The sequence below is a fragment of the Haemorhous mexicanus genome, chromosome 20 (assembly GCF_027477595.1).
Source record: "Haemorhous mexicanus isolate bHaeMex1 chromosome 20, bHaeMex1.pri, whole genome shotgun sequence".
Lineage (NCBI taxonomy): Eukaryota > Metazoa > Chordata > Aves > Passeriformes > Fringillidae > Haemorhous > Haemorhous mexicanus.
In genome coordinates this window covers 5,899,532-5,918,199 of record NC_082360.1, presented here as the reverse complement: position 1 = coordinate 5,918,199, position 18,668 = coordinate 5,899,532, and the positions used below count along the sequence as shown (strand labels likewise).

The 18,668-nt window shown below is 40.4% G+C and overlaps 1 protein-coding gene across 2 annotated transcripts in view; it reads right to left on the bottom strand.

Annotated features, from left to right (window-relative positions):
- ABCC3 (ATP binding cassette subfamily C member 3) overlaps positions 1–18,668 on the bottom strand; it is a 47,258-nt gene that overhangs the window by 18,710 nt on the left and 9,880 nt on the right. For both annotated transcript variants that reach the window (XM_059864664.1, XM_059864665.1), the window contains exons 2-11: positions 15,637–15,813; positions 14,643–14,768; positions 13,611–13,748; positions 11,818–11,943; positions 10,952–11,013; positions 9,660–9,791; positions 5,371–5,589; positions 2,907–3,084; positions 1,993–2,154; positions 1,015–1,107 (exon numbers count right to left, since the gene is read on the bottom strand). In XM_059864664.1, coding sequence (XP_059720647.1) covers positions 1,015–1,107; positions 1,993–2,154; positions 2,907–3,084; positions 5,371–5,589; positions 9,660–9,791; positions 10,952–11,013; positions 11,818–11,943; positions 13,611–13,748; positions 14,643–14,768; positions 15,637–15,813 — 1,413 coding nt within the window. The remainder of the gene's footprint in view (positions 1–1,014; positions 1,108–1,992; positions 2,155–2,906; positions 3,085–5,370; positions 5,590–9,659; positions 9,792–10,951; positions 11,014–11,817; positions 11,944–13,610; positions 13,749–14,642; positions 14,769–15,636; positions 15,814–18,668) is intronic.

The following is an 18,668-nucleotide window of genomic DNA, read 5'->3' as shown; positions in this document are numbered from 1 at the left end:
TTAAGGCAAATAATAATATCACTCTGTTACTAAAGCTGTGCTTAAAAGTTCTAATTTATATCCAACTCTTACCTTTCTTACACCAACAGATTGACTTTTAGTTTCTTTTTTAATCTTCTAAACAGTCTGATAGGCTGCATAGCACAAGTCAATTATTAGATTTTTTTCTAGCACAAAGCCAGAGGGCACTGTTATATTGGTGCTTTTTCAGCTTTCCATGACTAGAAAGAACTTAGACTACAAAGAAAGGAATAAAGGATCATTTTCCCTTAAGATAAAAAATGAGATTTGCCCCAGCTAAGTAGCAGTGAACATCAACACTGGTTTTTAGCATAAAACTAAAACTGTCAGGTTTTAGCTGCCACCTCTAAAAACATTTGTTTGCAGCTTAAAGAACAGCATTAATTGCCTTTAGATACTCCTAGAGGAAGATAGCAGGTGAAGGAATATGGAGACAAAGAAACCTGCTGCTAATCCCAAAAGCTGCTTGCTCCAGAGGTATGAAGAAGCCACTGGCTCAATGACAGAAGGCTTTTTTCCCTTAAATTGCATTCATTTCACTATGGAAAAAGTATCTAAGATGATACAGTTTTTAAACATACCAGTACATTCTCACTCATAAGTAAATTGTTGCAAATGGCATCTTATTAACAATCCCAGATGTCTTCATTTCTCATAGTGTTGTCTTAGATAACACAGGTTCTAATGTCATCATGGCACAAGGATTTCATATTATCAGAGCTTCATACCCTCTTAATGTTCCTCACAGGCAGGTCCTCTACACACTGACTGTTCCAGTCCCTTGCAGTAGTAATCTGACTCCTCTCACTCCTCTTTCCTTACTCTTATATATCACTAGTTCTTGCTGGTTACAGGTGTGGCCTGTCAAGATCAGGCCCACCTCCAATCTTCAGCAACTGGTCCAGCTGCAACTCACTGGGGGACAAGATCACCCTCTACATCATAGCACAGCTGCAAACTCATGTAGCATTACCTTCTCTGCTGCTATCTTACCTGGAATGCTCTGGTTTTTATTGCTATTGCAGAGTTAAATGGGATAAGTAAGACCATCACAGCAACTCCAGCCAGCACAGAAGGCCCTAAAGTCTTGATTTAAAAAGACAGAGTAAGTTGTTGTACCCAAGTGCTCCCTACAATCAGCACAAAATGAACGGTAAGTGCTAGAAACAGAAATCAATGTTGACAAGTTGAACTTATCCCAGTGAAGTGTTGTGATTCCACAGATGAACTGTGAAGAGGAGACAGAAAAAAAAGGGACCACTTTGAATAGTAACAAGAATAATAATAAAAATTAGAATAATAATAATAAGGAGAATAACAACAACAATAATAACTATTGTTGTATCGGTGATAGGAATTTTTCTCTGGATTTTTCTCTGACCAAAGGAACTGTAATTATGGAATTAACCCAGTACCCTCAGTGTGAGTACAAGCATACAAACTGCTGGCGATCAGAGCTCAGCTTCCTGCAGAGCAGTAACTCAGAGCTGCTGCAATTTAATGGCTTTTGAGCTGAAATCAATATGGTTAAGTTGGTACTACTGTTTTATGGAGTAAAAGACATTAATTGCACAGAAACAAGTCTAAAAGCCAGTGCTCAAACTGAACCTGGAATAAACCTGAAACAATGTCATAATGTAGCAAATGAAAAATTATGGTTTTTCCAGGTGACATTTGTCTCACATTGACTTGCACAAAACTTCTTTATGTAACAGGACATAATCTCTACACATGATATTTCCTACGTCCAGGTTTTTGTTTGGTTTGGTCTCTAAAACACTTCCCTCAAGCTCTCATTTGTATCAACTACTGGGAATAAGAGTCTGAGACTGAGCCCATCAAACTGGAGTAATGACAGGGGAAAGACAAAGGAAACATTCTGTTTCAAATGCCCATGTGGCCTATCAGCGGAACAAAATAATTAAGACGTCAGGTGTGGGTGTATGAATGAAATTGTGACAATGTCTGTACCTGCCAGAGGAAATACAAAGCTAGAAATATCTGCAGTGGTGCAGACCACAACATGTTCAGGAAAGTCACCAGGTCCATGAAGCGTTGGGCATCCACTGACATCAGGTTGACAATTTCTCCAACAGTTGATGAGCGCTTTGCTGAGTTTGTGATCACTAACGACTGACAAGGGAGAGAGCGTCAATGCATTCACAATCTTGATACACATGGAGAACAAATCCTCCATTATTAGCAAAATGACACTGTCCAAGAATGTGCTTCTCCAAAAAGAATAAAATAATTCACCTACATCCATTCCTGATCTCCAAGGAACAAGTGCTCATGAAATGGTTTTGCTTATGAGAAACTCCAGCTCAAGCAGAGCATAGCAATCTGAAGAAAACCTCATTGGGTCTGATCCACTCACAGCATAAACATGTTCTTCTCCTAGATCCCTCTTCCAAACTGTGGAATGGTTTGGGTGGAAAGGAAATTTAACGTTCCAATCCCTCTTCAATGGGCAGGTACAACTTCCACTATCCCAGGTTGCTCCAAGCCCCATCCAACCTGGCCTTAGACACTTTACAGGAATGGGGCTGCCACAGCTTCTCTGGGCACCCTGTGCCAGGTCCTCCCCACCCTCATGTGAAAGAATTTCTTCCTTACATCTAATCTAAGTCTCTCTCCTTCCTGCATTTAAAGTGAAGCAGTATTGGTATGTCTAGTAACCTGCCAGAACACCCATATTACACTACTGCTCAGGGGAAAATTCTGTCAAGTATTAAAGCGGTACTCCTAAAAACTCACCAAACCTCCAATCTTTTATACTACAGGAGGCTACTCCTCTCCAACATGCGTAACCTTCCCTAAATATGTGAGAACTGAGCACACTTGTCTGGCTGGTGTTCCAGCCCACAGAATGCTTCCAGCCTTACCTTTCGGTATATCACCCCAGTGATCCCAGTCCTTAGCCTCATCCCAGTAACAAAGCAGTACTGGAAGTGCTGGTGAAGGATAAGCGTCTGCAGCACAGCACAGATAAACATCAGAACTGCAATCAGAAACCCCCACCAGGCTGGGGCATCTTTGTTCTTAATGAAGCCGATTAAAACACTGTTTGTCAGCAGAGTAGGGAAGGAAAAGGAAAAAGAAACAAAAATTTAAAAACCATGCATCAAATTTAATGGGACATAACACAGCTTCTCCCAACTACAGCATCCTGCCACATCCTCTCCCTAACCACAAAAAGCAAACAGCTCTCCAGGATATAGGCTGAGTTATGATTTCAGTCGAACAACATTGCAAAGATCCAACAGCAAAACCTGCAGCTCTGCCAGTGACAAAGTCCATTTGTAAATGAGCCTGAAAATGAAATATGAAGAGAAACTCTTGGTTTCCCTCGAGATTCAGGGTTTAAACACACGGAGCACTGTATGAGCTCTGTTAGGCAGGCCCCTAGGGCAAGAGGTGAATGATAGGACAGGGTAAGGCAGTGCAGCAAGGCAGGCAAAGCAGCTTCTTACCCAAATCTTCTTCAAGCAGCCTGAGTGCTTCTGCCTGGGGTGTTTTCCCACAAAAAAAAGCACTAAATTAAAAGACATCCTCCTGGAGGGATGCAAAAAGAGTCCTTCACTCCTACTCTTTTTTTGTAAAATGGAACCATTAAGATGGCTATAGCAGCTTTTATTGATAAGTCCTTTTTAGCTCCTCACAGGTGCTCTCATTGCTAGAGCTGCACACGGACACACAGCGAAAAAGCAGAGGGACACATGGCAATGTCCAGTCCTCTCAAAAATCACATTTGTGATTTCAGCCTACTGACCAGAATACTGAACTATCAAAATATAGGAGAAAAAGAGATTTGGCTCCATGGTTCAAACAATCAACAGGAGAAAAACGGACCCAGAAACTACAAAGCAGGCAACCAAAGCTTTATAGTAGAAGCATGAGGTTCCTACATCTTTCTTCCTCCAGTCCAGAGAAATCTTATTTCTGCACTGCTCCATTCATTCATTCTGCAAAAGGGAACAGCTTCAGGAAAACCTCTTCCGGGTAGTTCCAGGGATTCACCAATCTTTTTAGAAACATGAAAGTATCTTACATGCAGTCTGCCAGACAGCCATGGCTTTTTCATCTTCCCTTACCATCAGAAGGGCATTTTCCCAGACTGCAGGAATTTAGACTTGAGAAGAAATTCACCATAATATGCCTTGAGATATCACTGAAACGTATTCAGGAAGTCATGCAAATTTGAGAAATTCTCAGAATAGGTTACACTTAATGTGTTCTCAGGAGGCAGCCAGCAGCCTCCTCTTCAGCAGGGGCTCTGGGAGAAGACAGACTGTCAGCTATTATATGTCACCATACTTGGTCAGACCCTCTTTTTAGCAAATTTCTGGGTATATCACAAACCACTCACAGAACCACACGATCTCAGAACACTGGTTATTTTTAAGAGATACTCAAATAGGAGCAGAGCCTTCTCTCCTCCCTATCTCTACATCTACCTGTGACCTCCACTCAAGTTCCATTCCTCCCTCATGCATTATAGGACTATGTGCTTTTCTATTAATTATTGTTAGGTAGAAATGCTGGTAATTCCACTATTGCTTTCTTCCTAGCTAATGATTATCTGGTGAATTCCTCACTTTAAGAAAAATACTAATAAAGAAAAAAATGTGGGGATTGTGCAAATTCCTTTATGGATCAGTCTGAGTAACTGGCCCCCCTGGAGATGGGAGGTAGAGCTGTTCCTCACACAAAGAGAATTTGAGGACGGACCACTTCTCTCATGACCTCTTCCTCTGTCTGGATTTTTTTTTAATAGAACTATAATTTTCTTTCACATGGAAATTCACTGCAACTGTGCCTCTCACATTCTCATTGCTGAACACAACTAAGAGCACATGAACTCATCTAAATGGCCCAAAACCTTTCCCAGAAGACAGCAGTGTGGCCAGAGCACCACATACTGGTGCATCAGACAACATCTGCACATCAAGTCACACCACAGCTGCAACCACCATCCACACATGAGGATATCAGATATTCAGAGACCACTGGATCGATCCAGCCAGCAATACTTCACTTTGATTTCACATCTAATCCTTTAGAAATGGGGAGAAATTGCTTTGGACTGATTCACAGAGCAAGAGGTAATTTGTAAGTCAAAGCTGCCCACAGCAATGGGAGATTTACAAATGGAGCATTTCAGTGAAGCTTGTCCAATTTACAGCTGAGTCAACAACAAAGAACTCATGTCTCATGGCATTGCAGGGGGGAAGGTGAGGGAGGGAACTGTGAGTGAAACTAACTCTTTATTTCAAAAACAATTGCCCTATGCCAAAGCCAAGCATGCATAGGGATCACGCATAGAAACTACTCACAGAGTAAACAGACCTTAAAAGCTGAGGGTTGACGAAAGAGAGCAGGTCTTGTATCAACTTGAAGAAGGAGCCAATTAAGAAATATGGCCCGAAGGTCCTCAACAAAGCCTTGAGAAAGGAAGGTTTCCTACTGTGTGTTTTGTCTCTGATCATGACTTCTGCTTCCTCTGGGCTGCCACCATCATGATTCTGCACATGGTTCGATTTCCTCATGTATGACACATCCTCTTTCCTAGGGAAACAAAACAAATTACAGGAGACAACTGACAATGAGAACAGCACTGTCCTGTGGGAACAGCACTGTGGGAGCACCCCAAATTCTGCACCCTCCACTGCTCTGCTACTGACCAACAGCAAGACTTCCAACACCATCAAGGCATGCTCAGGATCAGCCACTCTTGTGCAATTGAGTCTTGCTTTATTTTCTTTTTTTTCTGTGGTACTTTGGGGATGCAATCCACAGGCCACAAAATCAATCACCATGAGATGAGAATGAGGCCCAAAGGAGGAGGAGAGGAAGGCTGGACTTCCTTAGAGGACAGATTGACTTTGGATCTCCAATTTCTTGTATAGGAATCCTCAAAGAAGTGCTATGGACATCCCACACAAGGCACGCTCACCTACTCCTTCTGAGCCTCTGTTCATTGTTCCATCAGGAGTTGTGCTAAACCCTTATCGATCACACAGCTGCTTCCAGAGAAGCAGAATTAATCCCCCTGTGGCAACAGGCATTGCAGCAGGCACAGCACTCTCAAAATACAAAATTTTGCATTTCTGGAAACTTGAAATTGAATAGAAACCACAGCACCTTCAAAGCTGGGCCATCCCCAAGATCTGGACCACAGCTGTTCAGATTCTGCCAGGAGAGAAACCTTGGGTTTAGGTGTCCAAATTTTACTCAGCTGACAATTAAGGCATTTAATATTGTTTATCTGCAACCATTTTGTTAACTATTTGACTCAATAATCATAGGGATTTTTTCCAACCTTAATGATTCCAGGATTCTAGGATTCCTTTTGTACTTTTTGCCTCTCTCCCACTGCCAAATAAGCTAACAAAAGTGACTCTTCCACAAGTACTTTTTTAGACTGACTGATGAAAAATGGGCCCAAACATGCCCAAACTGCTCTCAAGGGCTCCAGGCAGGTTTTGCAGAAACCTCTCAGGGGTTTAGGTGCCTGACTTCTGTTGCCCATCAACTCTGGGAAATTATTTCCTCCACGAATTGCTCTCAAACATCAGCCTGGCAACTCTTCTACCAGAAAATATCAAATTGCTGTTGTTTCCTGGGGGCTATGAGACTAGCAAAAATTTTCCTGAATGTCAGACAGGAAAGTTAAGTCCAGGTGGAACAGGGTGTTGGAAATTAATCTGAGGCACATAAGCTCTGCAAGAAAAAACAGATGGAAAAGGCACCCTAGAAACAGTCAATATTTACCACAAGGCATTTGAAAAATAATTTGTAAGTACTACCAAGTGAGGTTGAATTAATGATTTTTTATAAAGACTGCGCAGATTTTTTGGAGCTGGCTAACTGCAGAGTCCAATAATTCCAACAGCCTGTGACCATTCACTGAGGCCAACAGTCCACATGTGTGAACTTGTCCACATCCTTTCAGAAAAAGCCATTTGCAAATCCCAACATCTTTGCAATAAAGCTAGAGGGCAGGGGGAGAACCTAAACCAGTCAATTTATTTTCTCCCCCCAGACAAGAACAAACAGTGTTGTCTTTGTCTTCCAGATCAAACTTGGAGAGTTTTTGAGAAAAGCCTTGTTTTTCTGGCAGTAAGACTGTTAAACTCATTGAAGGATTTGAAGAAACAAGACTACTTGCCCCTGACTTTGTGCTATTAAAAATGTTTATTACACTGAGCTAATAGCAAAGTAATGGTTCTCTTGCAGCTAAGAGTCCCAAAGAGAGAAAATGCACTTTTAGTGTTTACTACCTCAGTTAGGTGAGATCAGGTTTTCAGCAGTGTGTGGGACTGCTCACACCCAGCTTTTAATCAAAGCAAAGAGCATGTGTCTGGTTCCCATTATTCATAGCAGGGCAGATAATAGGTACTGATTCATCTCATGGGAAAACACACAGTTTCTCACTGGTGCTGATACAGCCCTGCATCTTCAGTATGTCTTCCTAAGGACATATTGGAAGTCCTAAAATCAAAAGCTAAAATCAAGTCTCTAAAATCAAAAGCTAACTAAAAATGAGGGAAAATGCATTCCAGCTCTCTCTTCTCCATCCAGTATAGCTCTAACTTTCTCAGAAGAAACTGCACTCATCACTAAAGTGAATAAGTAGAAACTCCAGCCATATAAGCAAAGAGAGCAAAAGAAAGAAAAAAATACTCTTTGTGTGCTTTATTATCTATAGTGACATTTTAAATCCATGCTGGTGTCTCCTGTAACTCACAAGAAACAAATTAATTTTTAGCAATTATTTAACAGTAACTCACAAGACAGCAGTGAAGCAAAAAAGTTTTGGGAACAACAGAAATGTGATAATCATTACCACAAAACAAGTTTAAAGCTTTAGCTATGTCAGAGCTGCAACTGATTAAGCTTTTTAAAATAAATTACTACTATGTACACTACAAATACTTTTCATCACATTTTCAACATGTGTACAAATTGACACAGCATTCTTAATGTCATAAAAGCTTGCTCAGAGCAGATTTAATGAGAGTTGAATGGAAAAAAAAGTATTTATAACGTCTCTCAAGCAACTACCACTACTGTTATTTGACAGGAAGTAATAGAGAATATCTACTTATAACTGAAGACTAAGCAGAGCTTTTAGAGTTGCATGAAGCACAGCAATTTGGAGGACAGTGATTTGCTTTGTTTTTGCTCTTTTCCCCATCTTAGAATCATTAATACAGTTGCCACAAAATTTTACCTGAGCTAAATTTGACTCATAATTTTTAGCTAAATTCACTGCCAATTGGCCCCAGTTTATATGAATAGTTTCCAAAATGCAATGAATCCCCTGGGAAAACTCCAGGCACAGTTTCTGGTTTCCTAGTAAAAGTTTTCCTGGACCCCATGCACTCCTGCACGATGGCTGTGCTCTTACCATAAAACAGCCTGAGGGAGTAAGATTTATGTCTGTGCAAAAAGACCAGAACCCAGACTATGCACATTATTCAACACCAGAAAAACAGAGACATTAAGACAATGAAAAAAAACCCTGAAAATAAACCCTGAAGTAGAACTATAACATATCCACACAGAGCATTAGTGGACAGCTGCTGGTGAACTGCTGGAAATATTTCAAATTTTAGCTGCAAAATGGAACTCTCCACATCATATTTAGCTTTGCCAAGAAAATAACAAGTCTCTCCTAATATTATCAAATAATAGGGTCTTTACCATTTGGCAAGGACATGCACAAGAGAGAACAGAGGAAAGCTTCCACATGGAGAAGAAATCTCCACAATGAAAGGAAATGGAAGCACAGGCCCCCTTCTTACTGACATTTTTCATTTGAAACACACTATTATCACATCTATTTGCTTGGAAACATTTTGGACACCAAGCAGGGAGAGAAGAAAATAGAGTTGCACAACAGATAATATTTAAAGATTGGATTAGGACAGACCATGCAATAAGAAGGAAATCCTCTCAAGCAGGGGTATAACTGTATGCAAGTTCTGATCCTTATCCCATTTCCATCAGATACTAGGACAATTTTGCTGCTTGATTTCTAGGCAACAGCAGTAGGGTCTCAGCAATAAAGTGGGATGTCTCCCCTTCCTGCCTTTCACATCTTTTGAGTTTCTTATCTTTACTGCTGGGAAGTGAAGACTTGCTCACTGCTGAGAGCCTTAAGGCTAAAAATACTGCCAAGCCAAAAAAATCATGATGGAGATGATGAGAAATTCTTTTTGGTTTATGTGCCCAGAAGCTGTATTCCAACACACCTGGGAGGGATGCAGTTATGCAGTTAGACAACTACCAGCTCAGTAGTGAAAAAACTGTTCATTTTCTACAACCCAACCAACTCAACAGCTTGTTCTCACACATCTTCAGCCCTTCTCCACATAGGAAGTTGCACCACCTGCCCTTGGAGATTTTAAGCACCTAAGAAGTGTGTTGGTGGCACACAAGCCCCACAGGGCTCCTGTTTGCCTCTGCCTAGACATATTTAAAAAAGAAAGTTTAACTATTAATGAGTGAAGAACAGAAAGGCTGAAGTGGTGGGTGCATTTTTAGTTGGCTCTTTTTCATGGATGAACGATTTGTAAGTGTTGAAAGGACAGACCAATCTCTCAACCTCGCAGACCTGTTCGTGTACTTACTGTTTGCACTCTGCTTTTTCTCTGTCCCACTCTTTACTCAGTTGTTGCACAATAGTTTTTGAAGTGTCATCTTTGTTCAGCGACCACAAATCTTTCTCTTCCAGAGGCCTTTTGTACCCATGAATTGCCATGCTGCACATATCGAGAAAAACAGTCCAATTCAGTTTGGAAAACTGAATTTTCAGTTTTAAAGCATTGCCAGTAACTCTAGGACTATTAAGGTAACAAAAGCAAGAAGATACTCCACAGAAAGGGAGATTGGAGAATAATTATCACCCTTTTTTCCTTTTATTGATGTTTGCAATTAAGGAAAGGACATGATGTATTTCTAATTACATGTATTTTATTGAAAACACTACTTCAGAAAAAAAAAAGGACAACAAAAACCAACAAACAGAAGCATTTGGATGAAATTGTGCCATTAAATGGAAACAGTGAAGCTTTAGAAGTAAAAATAATAAAATTGATCTGGAATAACTGTCAGAGGTGAACAAAATGCAAAAGTGGAGCTCACTGGAGTAAAAGGAAAATCAGATTTTTCTGAAAACTGCAGCTCCTCAACTGTAAAGGGAATTTCGTCAAGGGATACAAACATCCTAGTTGCCAAGAACTTCACTGGGGAAGCTGAACATTCTGGAAGTTCAGAAAGTTCTCATCCTCTCACTAAAAACAACTTTACAGGGCTGTTACCAGGACAATAAAATTACATGCGTGGAAGAATGAAGATCTCAACCACTGTGGAAAAACAGGGTCTTAAAACGACCTTTGATAGCTGTTCCACTTCTTTATCATGGAGTAACAGGCCCAATCTCAAATTTGCATCTTTGATACACATACCTTTTGTCTGCGACCTTAGTTGGCAGCAATAATTTATATACATAACTCAGTTCACCTTCCCTTTTGCACTGAAAATGTCCTTATAAAAAAGTATTCATCCATGAACCTCAACAGGAAAAAAAATGCACCCTCAGCTGGGTGAAAGGCTGCCACAATTTATCTTGCCTTTTGCACAGAGCTACATCTTGGTTTAGATTATATTCCTGCATGTGTTGAGCACAGCCAGGCTGCATTTGTCATTATACTGCTGCTGCAAACCTTGCAGAGGAAAAGTTTGGACTCTTTGTTTCCAAAAAGGCAAATGCTCAAAGTGCTGACACTATTGTGGATGAAAGAGCATCCAACATCAACTACTCACAGAAGGAAAATCTCTGTACTGCTCACTTTGTGCAACACAGATCACAAGCAGGTTTTGGGTTTGTCAGCTGTCCAACAGCTTGAAGAAAAAAACTCACCTGGTAAACCACCAAAATGTCAATTGTGACAGGAAGCCTGATTTTAACTCTGGACATGGATTCTATAATGAATTTATGGGGGGAAAAATGAAAACAAATAAAGCAAGACATTTACTATTACTTTAACATGACAACAGTCTATTTTGATAATTTTTGGCATATTGTATGGTATATTACATGTACATACCTATGTCCTAATGAGACATAAAATTGATTTCTTTCATTTCCCATTTCCCACCCTGAACTCCTTTTATACCTAAAAATTGCTTCATACACTGCCTTTAAATCACACCTATAAAGTGAAATGTCATTCTACAGTTTCAGAGATGTTCATTTTAGGGCATGAGCTCAACTTCTCTCTCAGCTTGGTTCAAACATAAATCCAATTATAGGGACTGTTTTTGAATTGGAGAAGAAATTTAACAAAAGATATTAGTAGTGTCACAGGTTATTAATGTTTTTCCATATCTGTTCTCAACACATATAGAACTCCTTATTAAGACAAACTTCATAGACTTTTGCTAACTTGAGATGAATGTTAAGCAAGTAGAGCATCATATCCTCAAAAAACACTCCTGAAATAATTATTATTACACTTCAGTGCTCATAAATATAATTTACACTGCTGTGAAGCAGCAAGCAGGAGAACTGCTTTCACTGCACAGCTTCAAGCCATTTCTGATGACACAGATAATGGAAAACCCCAATACCAGTCTTCATACCCAGTGTTTTTTAAGAGGGTCACTTAAGTACTGCCATCTCTATAACAATCCAAAGCTGCTTTCAATGACAAGTACTTTCAGTGGAACTCTTAAAACACCATATAGTCTGTAAAATCCAAATAAAGCAAAGTGAAAAATACTTACAGCATCTTTATTAACAGGGGAAAAAAATGGAGGCTTCTCTTTAAAACATGAAAGTATGAACTCAATGATTATAAAAGCAAAGTAGATGTAAAATGTGGTAAACCTGAACCTTTCATTTACACGGCCCTAGAGGAAAAAGAAACACTGTAAATTATTGCTTTATTGCACTTCCAAGTTCCCCATACTCTCTCTCTCTCTTTCCTTTTTCACTGCTTCTTTTGGCAATTCCTTTCTTCCTTTACAGTTGAATACTGCAAAGCAGCTCATAGCAGGAATTATGTCACAAAAGTATGCTTGTACTCTGACAAGTGCCTAAGAACATGCTTATCTCCAAGCTTTTCATTAAATCATGTCAAGTTCAAAGTGCTTATAGATCTTCACTGCATGCAGATACCCCCTGGAATCAGATCTATATAATATCCTTTTAAATTACCCCTGGGGGTTCTCGCACATCATGTCTTAAGCATAGGAATTGTCAACCCAGATCAGAGAACATCCTTTAATATCTTGTCACTGACAAAGCAGTGAGTGCCAAATACTTTCAGAAAAGCTGCAGAATAACCACTGCATTGCATAATAAGAGTTCCATCTGCTCTAGAGAGATTTCCTTTCCTAATCATGAGTCTGCATTTTCCTTAAAACTTCTTGCTGTGATGGTATGTCCTTTATACAGCTCTTTCATGCCCTAATGTCGTTCTGAACAGTCCCACTGTTTGCCTAAAATGTTTAAAGTTTAAAGTGCAAGAGAAGGAATATTTGGTTCTGGGCAGTCAGAGGAGGAGAAACGTTACCCCGACTTGTTCTAAGGCTCTGCACCCAAAATTTCAAGATGATCATGGATTCAACACTGATAGTCCAATATTTTCACTTCTTAAAGCTGCCTCTAAGTGGTGTTTGAAACAGTCTCACCAGATTGCAGCTACTATTTGACAAAGTTCTACCCAGGCTCTCAGTTAAGGTTTAATTCAATCTCTGCTGGAATATTTACAACAGCCTGCTACAAGAAAATCCTTGCTAACAGGATAATGCTGCTAATATTACAAAGAAGCAAGAATAAAAACAAGAAATTACCAAACAGAATCAACACTGATTTCACTGAGAAGTGATCATCTTAATGTTTTCCAAGCACTCTTTTTCTCTACCAGGTTTTGATGATTTACTCACTGGGGCAATCTGCCTTGTCCTACTTAGTGAAATATGTTTCTGTGAGAAACTCAACAAGTTTCTTACTTTGGGAGAACCTGCTATGTTTTCAAACAGGAATCTTAACAGCCCAGATTTCTTTCCTCTCCCTCCAACTTCCTCTCTGTTTCCAGCCCCAGTGGAGTCAAAATGCTGTCCTCAGCACATCAGACACCAACACAAGGAAGCCCATGGAGCTGTCTAATGTGGCCAAGCTGCCTGAGTAAAAAAGGAACTTGACATATTAAAATGCGTCCTCTCTGATTACTACCCATGTCCATTTAAGCAAAAGGCTGCAAAAGGGAAAGAGACAAAAAAAGACAGGAGTCTGTTCACATATACACAGTGTTGGTATTGCTCTCTTATGTCTATCAGGTTACCAGTATAGCCCTGGGCTAAGCAAAATCTGCTTTTTGACATTGTCTGAGACATCCAGTTCCCTTCTAGTTACACAAATCTGAGTCAAAACAACAGAACCAAACTCCTCTCTCTCTCTCTCTGGCAAAACCTGGGCTCAGATCTGACTCCAAACTCGGGTGATTCATTCTTTTCACACAGATGTGGATGCTACATTTCCTATTCTCCGAGTGCTAAAAAGGATAGCTTGTTACCTGTGCTGTTGTAGTCATGATCTTTGACCGGAAGGGCCCCACGGCACAAAGCACAGACAAAAACCAGAAGATAATGAGCACTCCAGAGGACTGAATTCCTCTCAGCCTTTCGTACTGGATAAGCAGTGTGGCTAAGAGCTGTAAAAGTAAATACAGGAACACATGAAGACAACCCCATCCCAGTGCTACCCTTCTTTGCACTCTGAGTTGGCAGTTCTTAGAGCCACCATTGACTGGAAGGACAGCAGAACAGCAGGACCTTTCTAAAATAAGCCCCATCATGACTTCACAGAAATCAATGGCAAGACCTCCATCATGTAAGGAGAGGAGCAAATAACACTGAAATAATTTGCCTTGGTGTTTTCAGAGCCTCAACTTCAGAATTCAATTTTTAAACCTTTGCACATAGGGCTGGGAACAATTAAATATTAGCTACAAATATTTTAAACAAATGTAGGAGTTGCCATTTCTCCAATCCAGACAGACCATAATGACTTGTCTAGAAAATGATATTTTTTTAAAAAATTAACCAAGGGAATTAAAAAACTTAATGGGCAAATTTTACTGCTTTATTTTTCATACAACAGCCACAAGGCTGTTTATCATCCTAGCCAAAGCCAACTTGTTTTGCTTAATGGAGGAACAAGCACCAGATAACAGACACAGCTTTACAAAGTCCAATACTAAACAATGGACAAACCATGCTCTATTGTATCTCTCTATTTAGGCAAAGTCCTACTCAAATTCTCTCCAGTCCTGGATCACAAGCCTGGATAAACAGGTGAAAGCAGGCTGGAAGGCAGAACAATCTCTCCATTACAAATATTTTAATTTACAAAGGTGAATCTACCTGAGAGAGAGATTTGTAATCCAGCCTTTTCCGTAGAAAAATTTGATTCAGTGATACAAATACTGATAATGCAGTTAAAAGAGGTCCAGATAAGGCAATGAAGGCAAAGGGGCTCTTCACCCCTCATCTGTCTGAGAAAAAGTTATTCGTACTGGTCATAGTGAACAGAAACAGCTACGAACCACAGTGATGCCAACGACTAGTGGAGTTACAAAATAGACTGGTGGAGGGGTTCTGTTCTGCAGGAGCTCGTGGAAGGAGTAGAAGAGATCTGCCCAGCTCACACACCACAGCAGGACACCAAACAGCTGAGAGGAGGCAAACAGAAACAACATTTGGTAAACTCCTCTACAGGGATGGTCAGAGAGCTAAAAAAAACAACCCACTCTGATTCACAGATTCCCAGCAAAACAAACCTGTGTAAATACAATCATAGCACTGATCAGCTGCAATCTGATGAACTGTCCCACTGCAGTCAATCCAAGGATCTCATCTCAACTGTTTTCTGAGGGATTTCCAATCACAACCAGTAGAAAGATTATTGTATTTGCCTGGATTTCTTCCCCTATTTAGTTTTGACTGGAAACACAGGCAGCATCCAGAGTAAAGGCAGACATGCCCTGAAGCAGAAGCCTGCTGTTTTTCTCCAGAAATAACCCAAGTTATTTAAACGCCTATGGAAAGTAACTTTCTTGGCTTTATTAGACTCAAACACACACACAGACCTGAGCGGCTGCTGACACCAGAAAACCTTTAAGCACAAGGTGCAGATGAAATCATGTTGCTATTTCGTGGGGAGAGTGGCTTGAAAAAACCCTTCTCATGAAAGTAATTGCACAAAAGAGACACAATTCCCACTAGACCTACCTTAACATCTTTGCTCTGCAGCTTTCAGTGGTTTAAACATTACTTAAGGGTGAAGCAGCACAGTTTTGGCTCACAAAGGGGGACTGTTCAAGGTAGAGCAATCAATTCTTCCCCCAACTGAGAAAGGTGGACTCCTAGAATGGATTTCCTTCCTCAGAGATCTGTATGCAAGCTCTTCCTATGAGCAAGCTCTTCGGTATGATAAATCAGAGGGAAATTAGTTTAAACCCTACTGCAGCCTTTCCTTGGATGCTGAACTAATAAAAAAGAAGTCTACGTGGTATGTGGGGCACTGCAAAGAGCTCTCACCGTCTTGAACCTGCTCAGCATGGACAGCACGATGTACCCTCGTTTGTTGTGCTTCAGGTAGAGAAGGTAAAAAGGTAAGGCACTCCAGAGGTAAATGCTGGGGATCCAAGCCAGGATGGTGTTCTGGAAACATGGAGTTAGGTCTGGGTTATCCGTGTGTATTGTAAGGTTGGAATCCTGGAAGTAGGACGAGACACATTTCTTAACAGAGAGGAAGAAGTGCTGCCAATTGGCATATCTGCTTGAATGAAGTTGTATTCAGATCCTGATGGAGTTAGCACATGGCCTGAGTAAGAGCTTTCCCAAAATACTTACCCCAAGCCCTTTGGGTTAATCTCCTCTAGTGAAAGGACTAGGTATTTACAGCTATAAAGAGGGCAAAATCTAAAAGAGAAAGATTTCTGCCCTACTGTATTTCAGAGCTGGACATACATTTTATATTAGACAATCCCCTTTTGATTCTGTCTTTGCCGAGGCTTAGTTACAGGTGCTGACAACACCATGTTCCACAGGCATTCCCAGCCTGGAGTGCCTCTGCTAAATAAAGCTCTTGAGGAAAAATTCTCCATCTGAGAACTCATCCACCAAGAATGTCTTGTCCAGGACTGGACAAAATGATCAGATTTAGACCAATCTTATGCTGACCTGGGAAAATTCCCTCCATTTATGACTAACACTTTGTCCTTCTTACTCATAGGCTTCCAACTTTAGTTACTTCCCTATTCTAAACAAAGGCAAAAGGAATGTACTGAACATGCAGGTAGGAATCAGGAATCAGATTTTCTTGGAAACATTTCAAGTAATGCTTTGCAGCTGTGATCCTGAACACCACAAGCCACATATGCACTTGTACCTCAAGATCTGAATGCACTGCATGCAAACACAGTTACACAAGTTCAGACTAAAACAGAACTTTCAGTACAGTGAAGGGGAATTTGGTTTTAATCAAACCTCCTGGAAATTCACAACTTGGATTTTGCCACCTGATGTGACACCTTACATGTGGTAGATAAATACCTACTTGTGGGGAATGTAAAATGACTTTGCTGTACTGTCATGAACAAGATTATGATAAACTAAGATATCCCTGGTTCAAATATACCTTATCTCTGCACTACAAAATTTACTTAATCATTTTTGGGTGTGAGCTCTCTGAAGTGTTTCAGTTACATGGAGCCAATTCTCATCCCTTGCAACAGACTGCTCTGAAAATCAATTTCTCAATGTATTTCCAGTCCTGCTTTTGTTTGCCAACACAAAAGAGACTGAATGCTGAAAGTAGTGGTTGATTTTAGGAGAACTGAAGAGCCACAATCTGCAGAGAATCTGTCAATTTCATTGATGATCTGTCAGAAGGCATGTGTATCTCTGAACCTGTCCACAAACACATGAACGAGCTTGTTAAGTGTAATGATACTACAAAGCCTTGGCTGGGTGCAGGACAGTCTGGCTGAACTGTGACGCATTTGTCATTCAGTGCTTCAGCTTTGGCAATGGTGAAGGCTGGCACAAATCCTCCAGCTCCATAACTGAACTGCACCCTTTGCACAGCTGGTGCCTCTCCAGCCAAGAAATGGCTTTTTTGGAGGCAGCCAGGCATCCAGCATGGGTCAGCAGAATAAAAACAACCCAAATTTCCTCAACAGGTTTGTCCAGACCTCAGGAACCTTCAGCCACAAATCAACAACACAGGGGCAATCACACAGCAATTCAAACACAAGATCAAAACAAAACAAAACTCCAGCCCCACATTCAAACTATTTTTGTGTTTACCTCCAGCAAACAGATCTCTGGCACCAGAAAGGATGAAAACATTTAAAGAACACCCATCTTTTGGCTCATCATCAAAACATTTCAGCATCTCTAACATAATAAGCTCCTCTAGCAGCTACCCTGCCTGGGGCAGGAGATGCCCTGTAGAAGCTTTGAGCTCTTTAGCTCCCAAGTAGGAGCTTATGTACTCTCATTTATTCAACAAAATACTAATTTCCTCTTTAAATTACATGTGGTTTAGCAATGTCTTGAGCATGTTTGCAACTGTGTTCCTTTTGCTTATTAGAAAAAGTCCTAGAAAAGGAAAGCAGACGAAGAATAGCAATAACTGAAGCTCAGAATAAAACAAAGACTCTGCTTAAGGGAAAAGATATTCACAGGACCTTCCCCCCGCTTTTTAATTTAAACCTTTCCTATAGGACCAAAATGTCACGGATAGCTTTCTGTCTGACAGCAACCCAGAAACTGCCCCAGATGTCCATTAACTTCTGAACTGAACACAAGCTGCCTATTGTGTCCAAGACACAGACTGCAGGGCTCCAAGCCATTGGAAGGTTTTCATTTACTCTTATTTAAACAAGGCAGAGGGTTTGCACTCCTGAACATAAAAAATACGGCTGGACAGAAAACAAAAATTCTGTCAAAAAAAAAAAAAAAAAAAAGAAAGAAAAAGAAAAAGAAAAAAGTTAGATTTTGAGATTCGGTAGAATTATCCCTGAGAATAAAATGGAACCTTTCCAAAATTATGTGAAACTACAGGAAGCAGTACCCATGTGATGGCCAACAAGAACCTAAGAACCTACTGCTTCACAGCACATGGGAACAGGGCTGTGGGCTGAAGGAGAGACCTATGGCCAAGGTAACAGGACTGACTACTGGCTTCTTGGTGATGTTTTTCCAGGTCTAATTCTATCCTGGATCAGAAAAGTAAGCTTTCCTGGAAAAGATCTGCTTCTGTAAGGATCTGCTTCTGCTCTGAGAGCAGACTGTTGTCATCCTGAGTAGGAGAGGAGTCCCTATTAGAAGACACAGTGCCTAAAGTACTTAAGTAATTGAATTCTATACTAGTAACTTGCTCTCCCTGAGACCAGACTGGAGTGGATTAATGTTGCTACGTGTCCTGGGACAGAGTTCTTAAGTATTTAGTTTTTTAAATATACTTTTATTTATTTTCTCCCTGGTAGCTGATACATTGTTCTGTTTCTCTCTTTTTTTGTTGTCTCTCTTTGCATTACAATTATGTGATTATTATTATTATT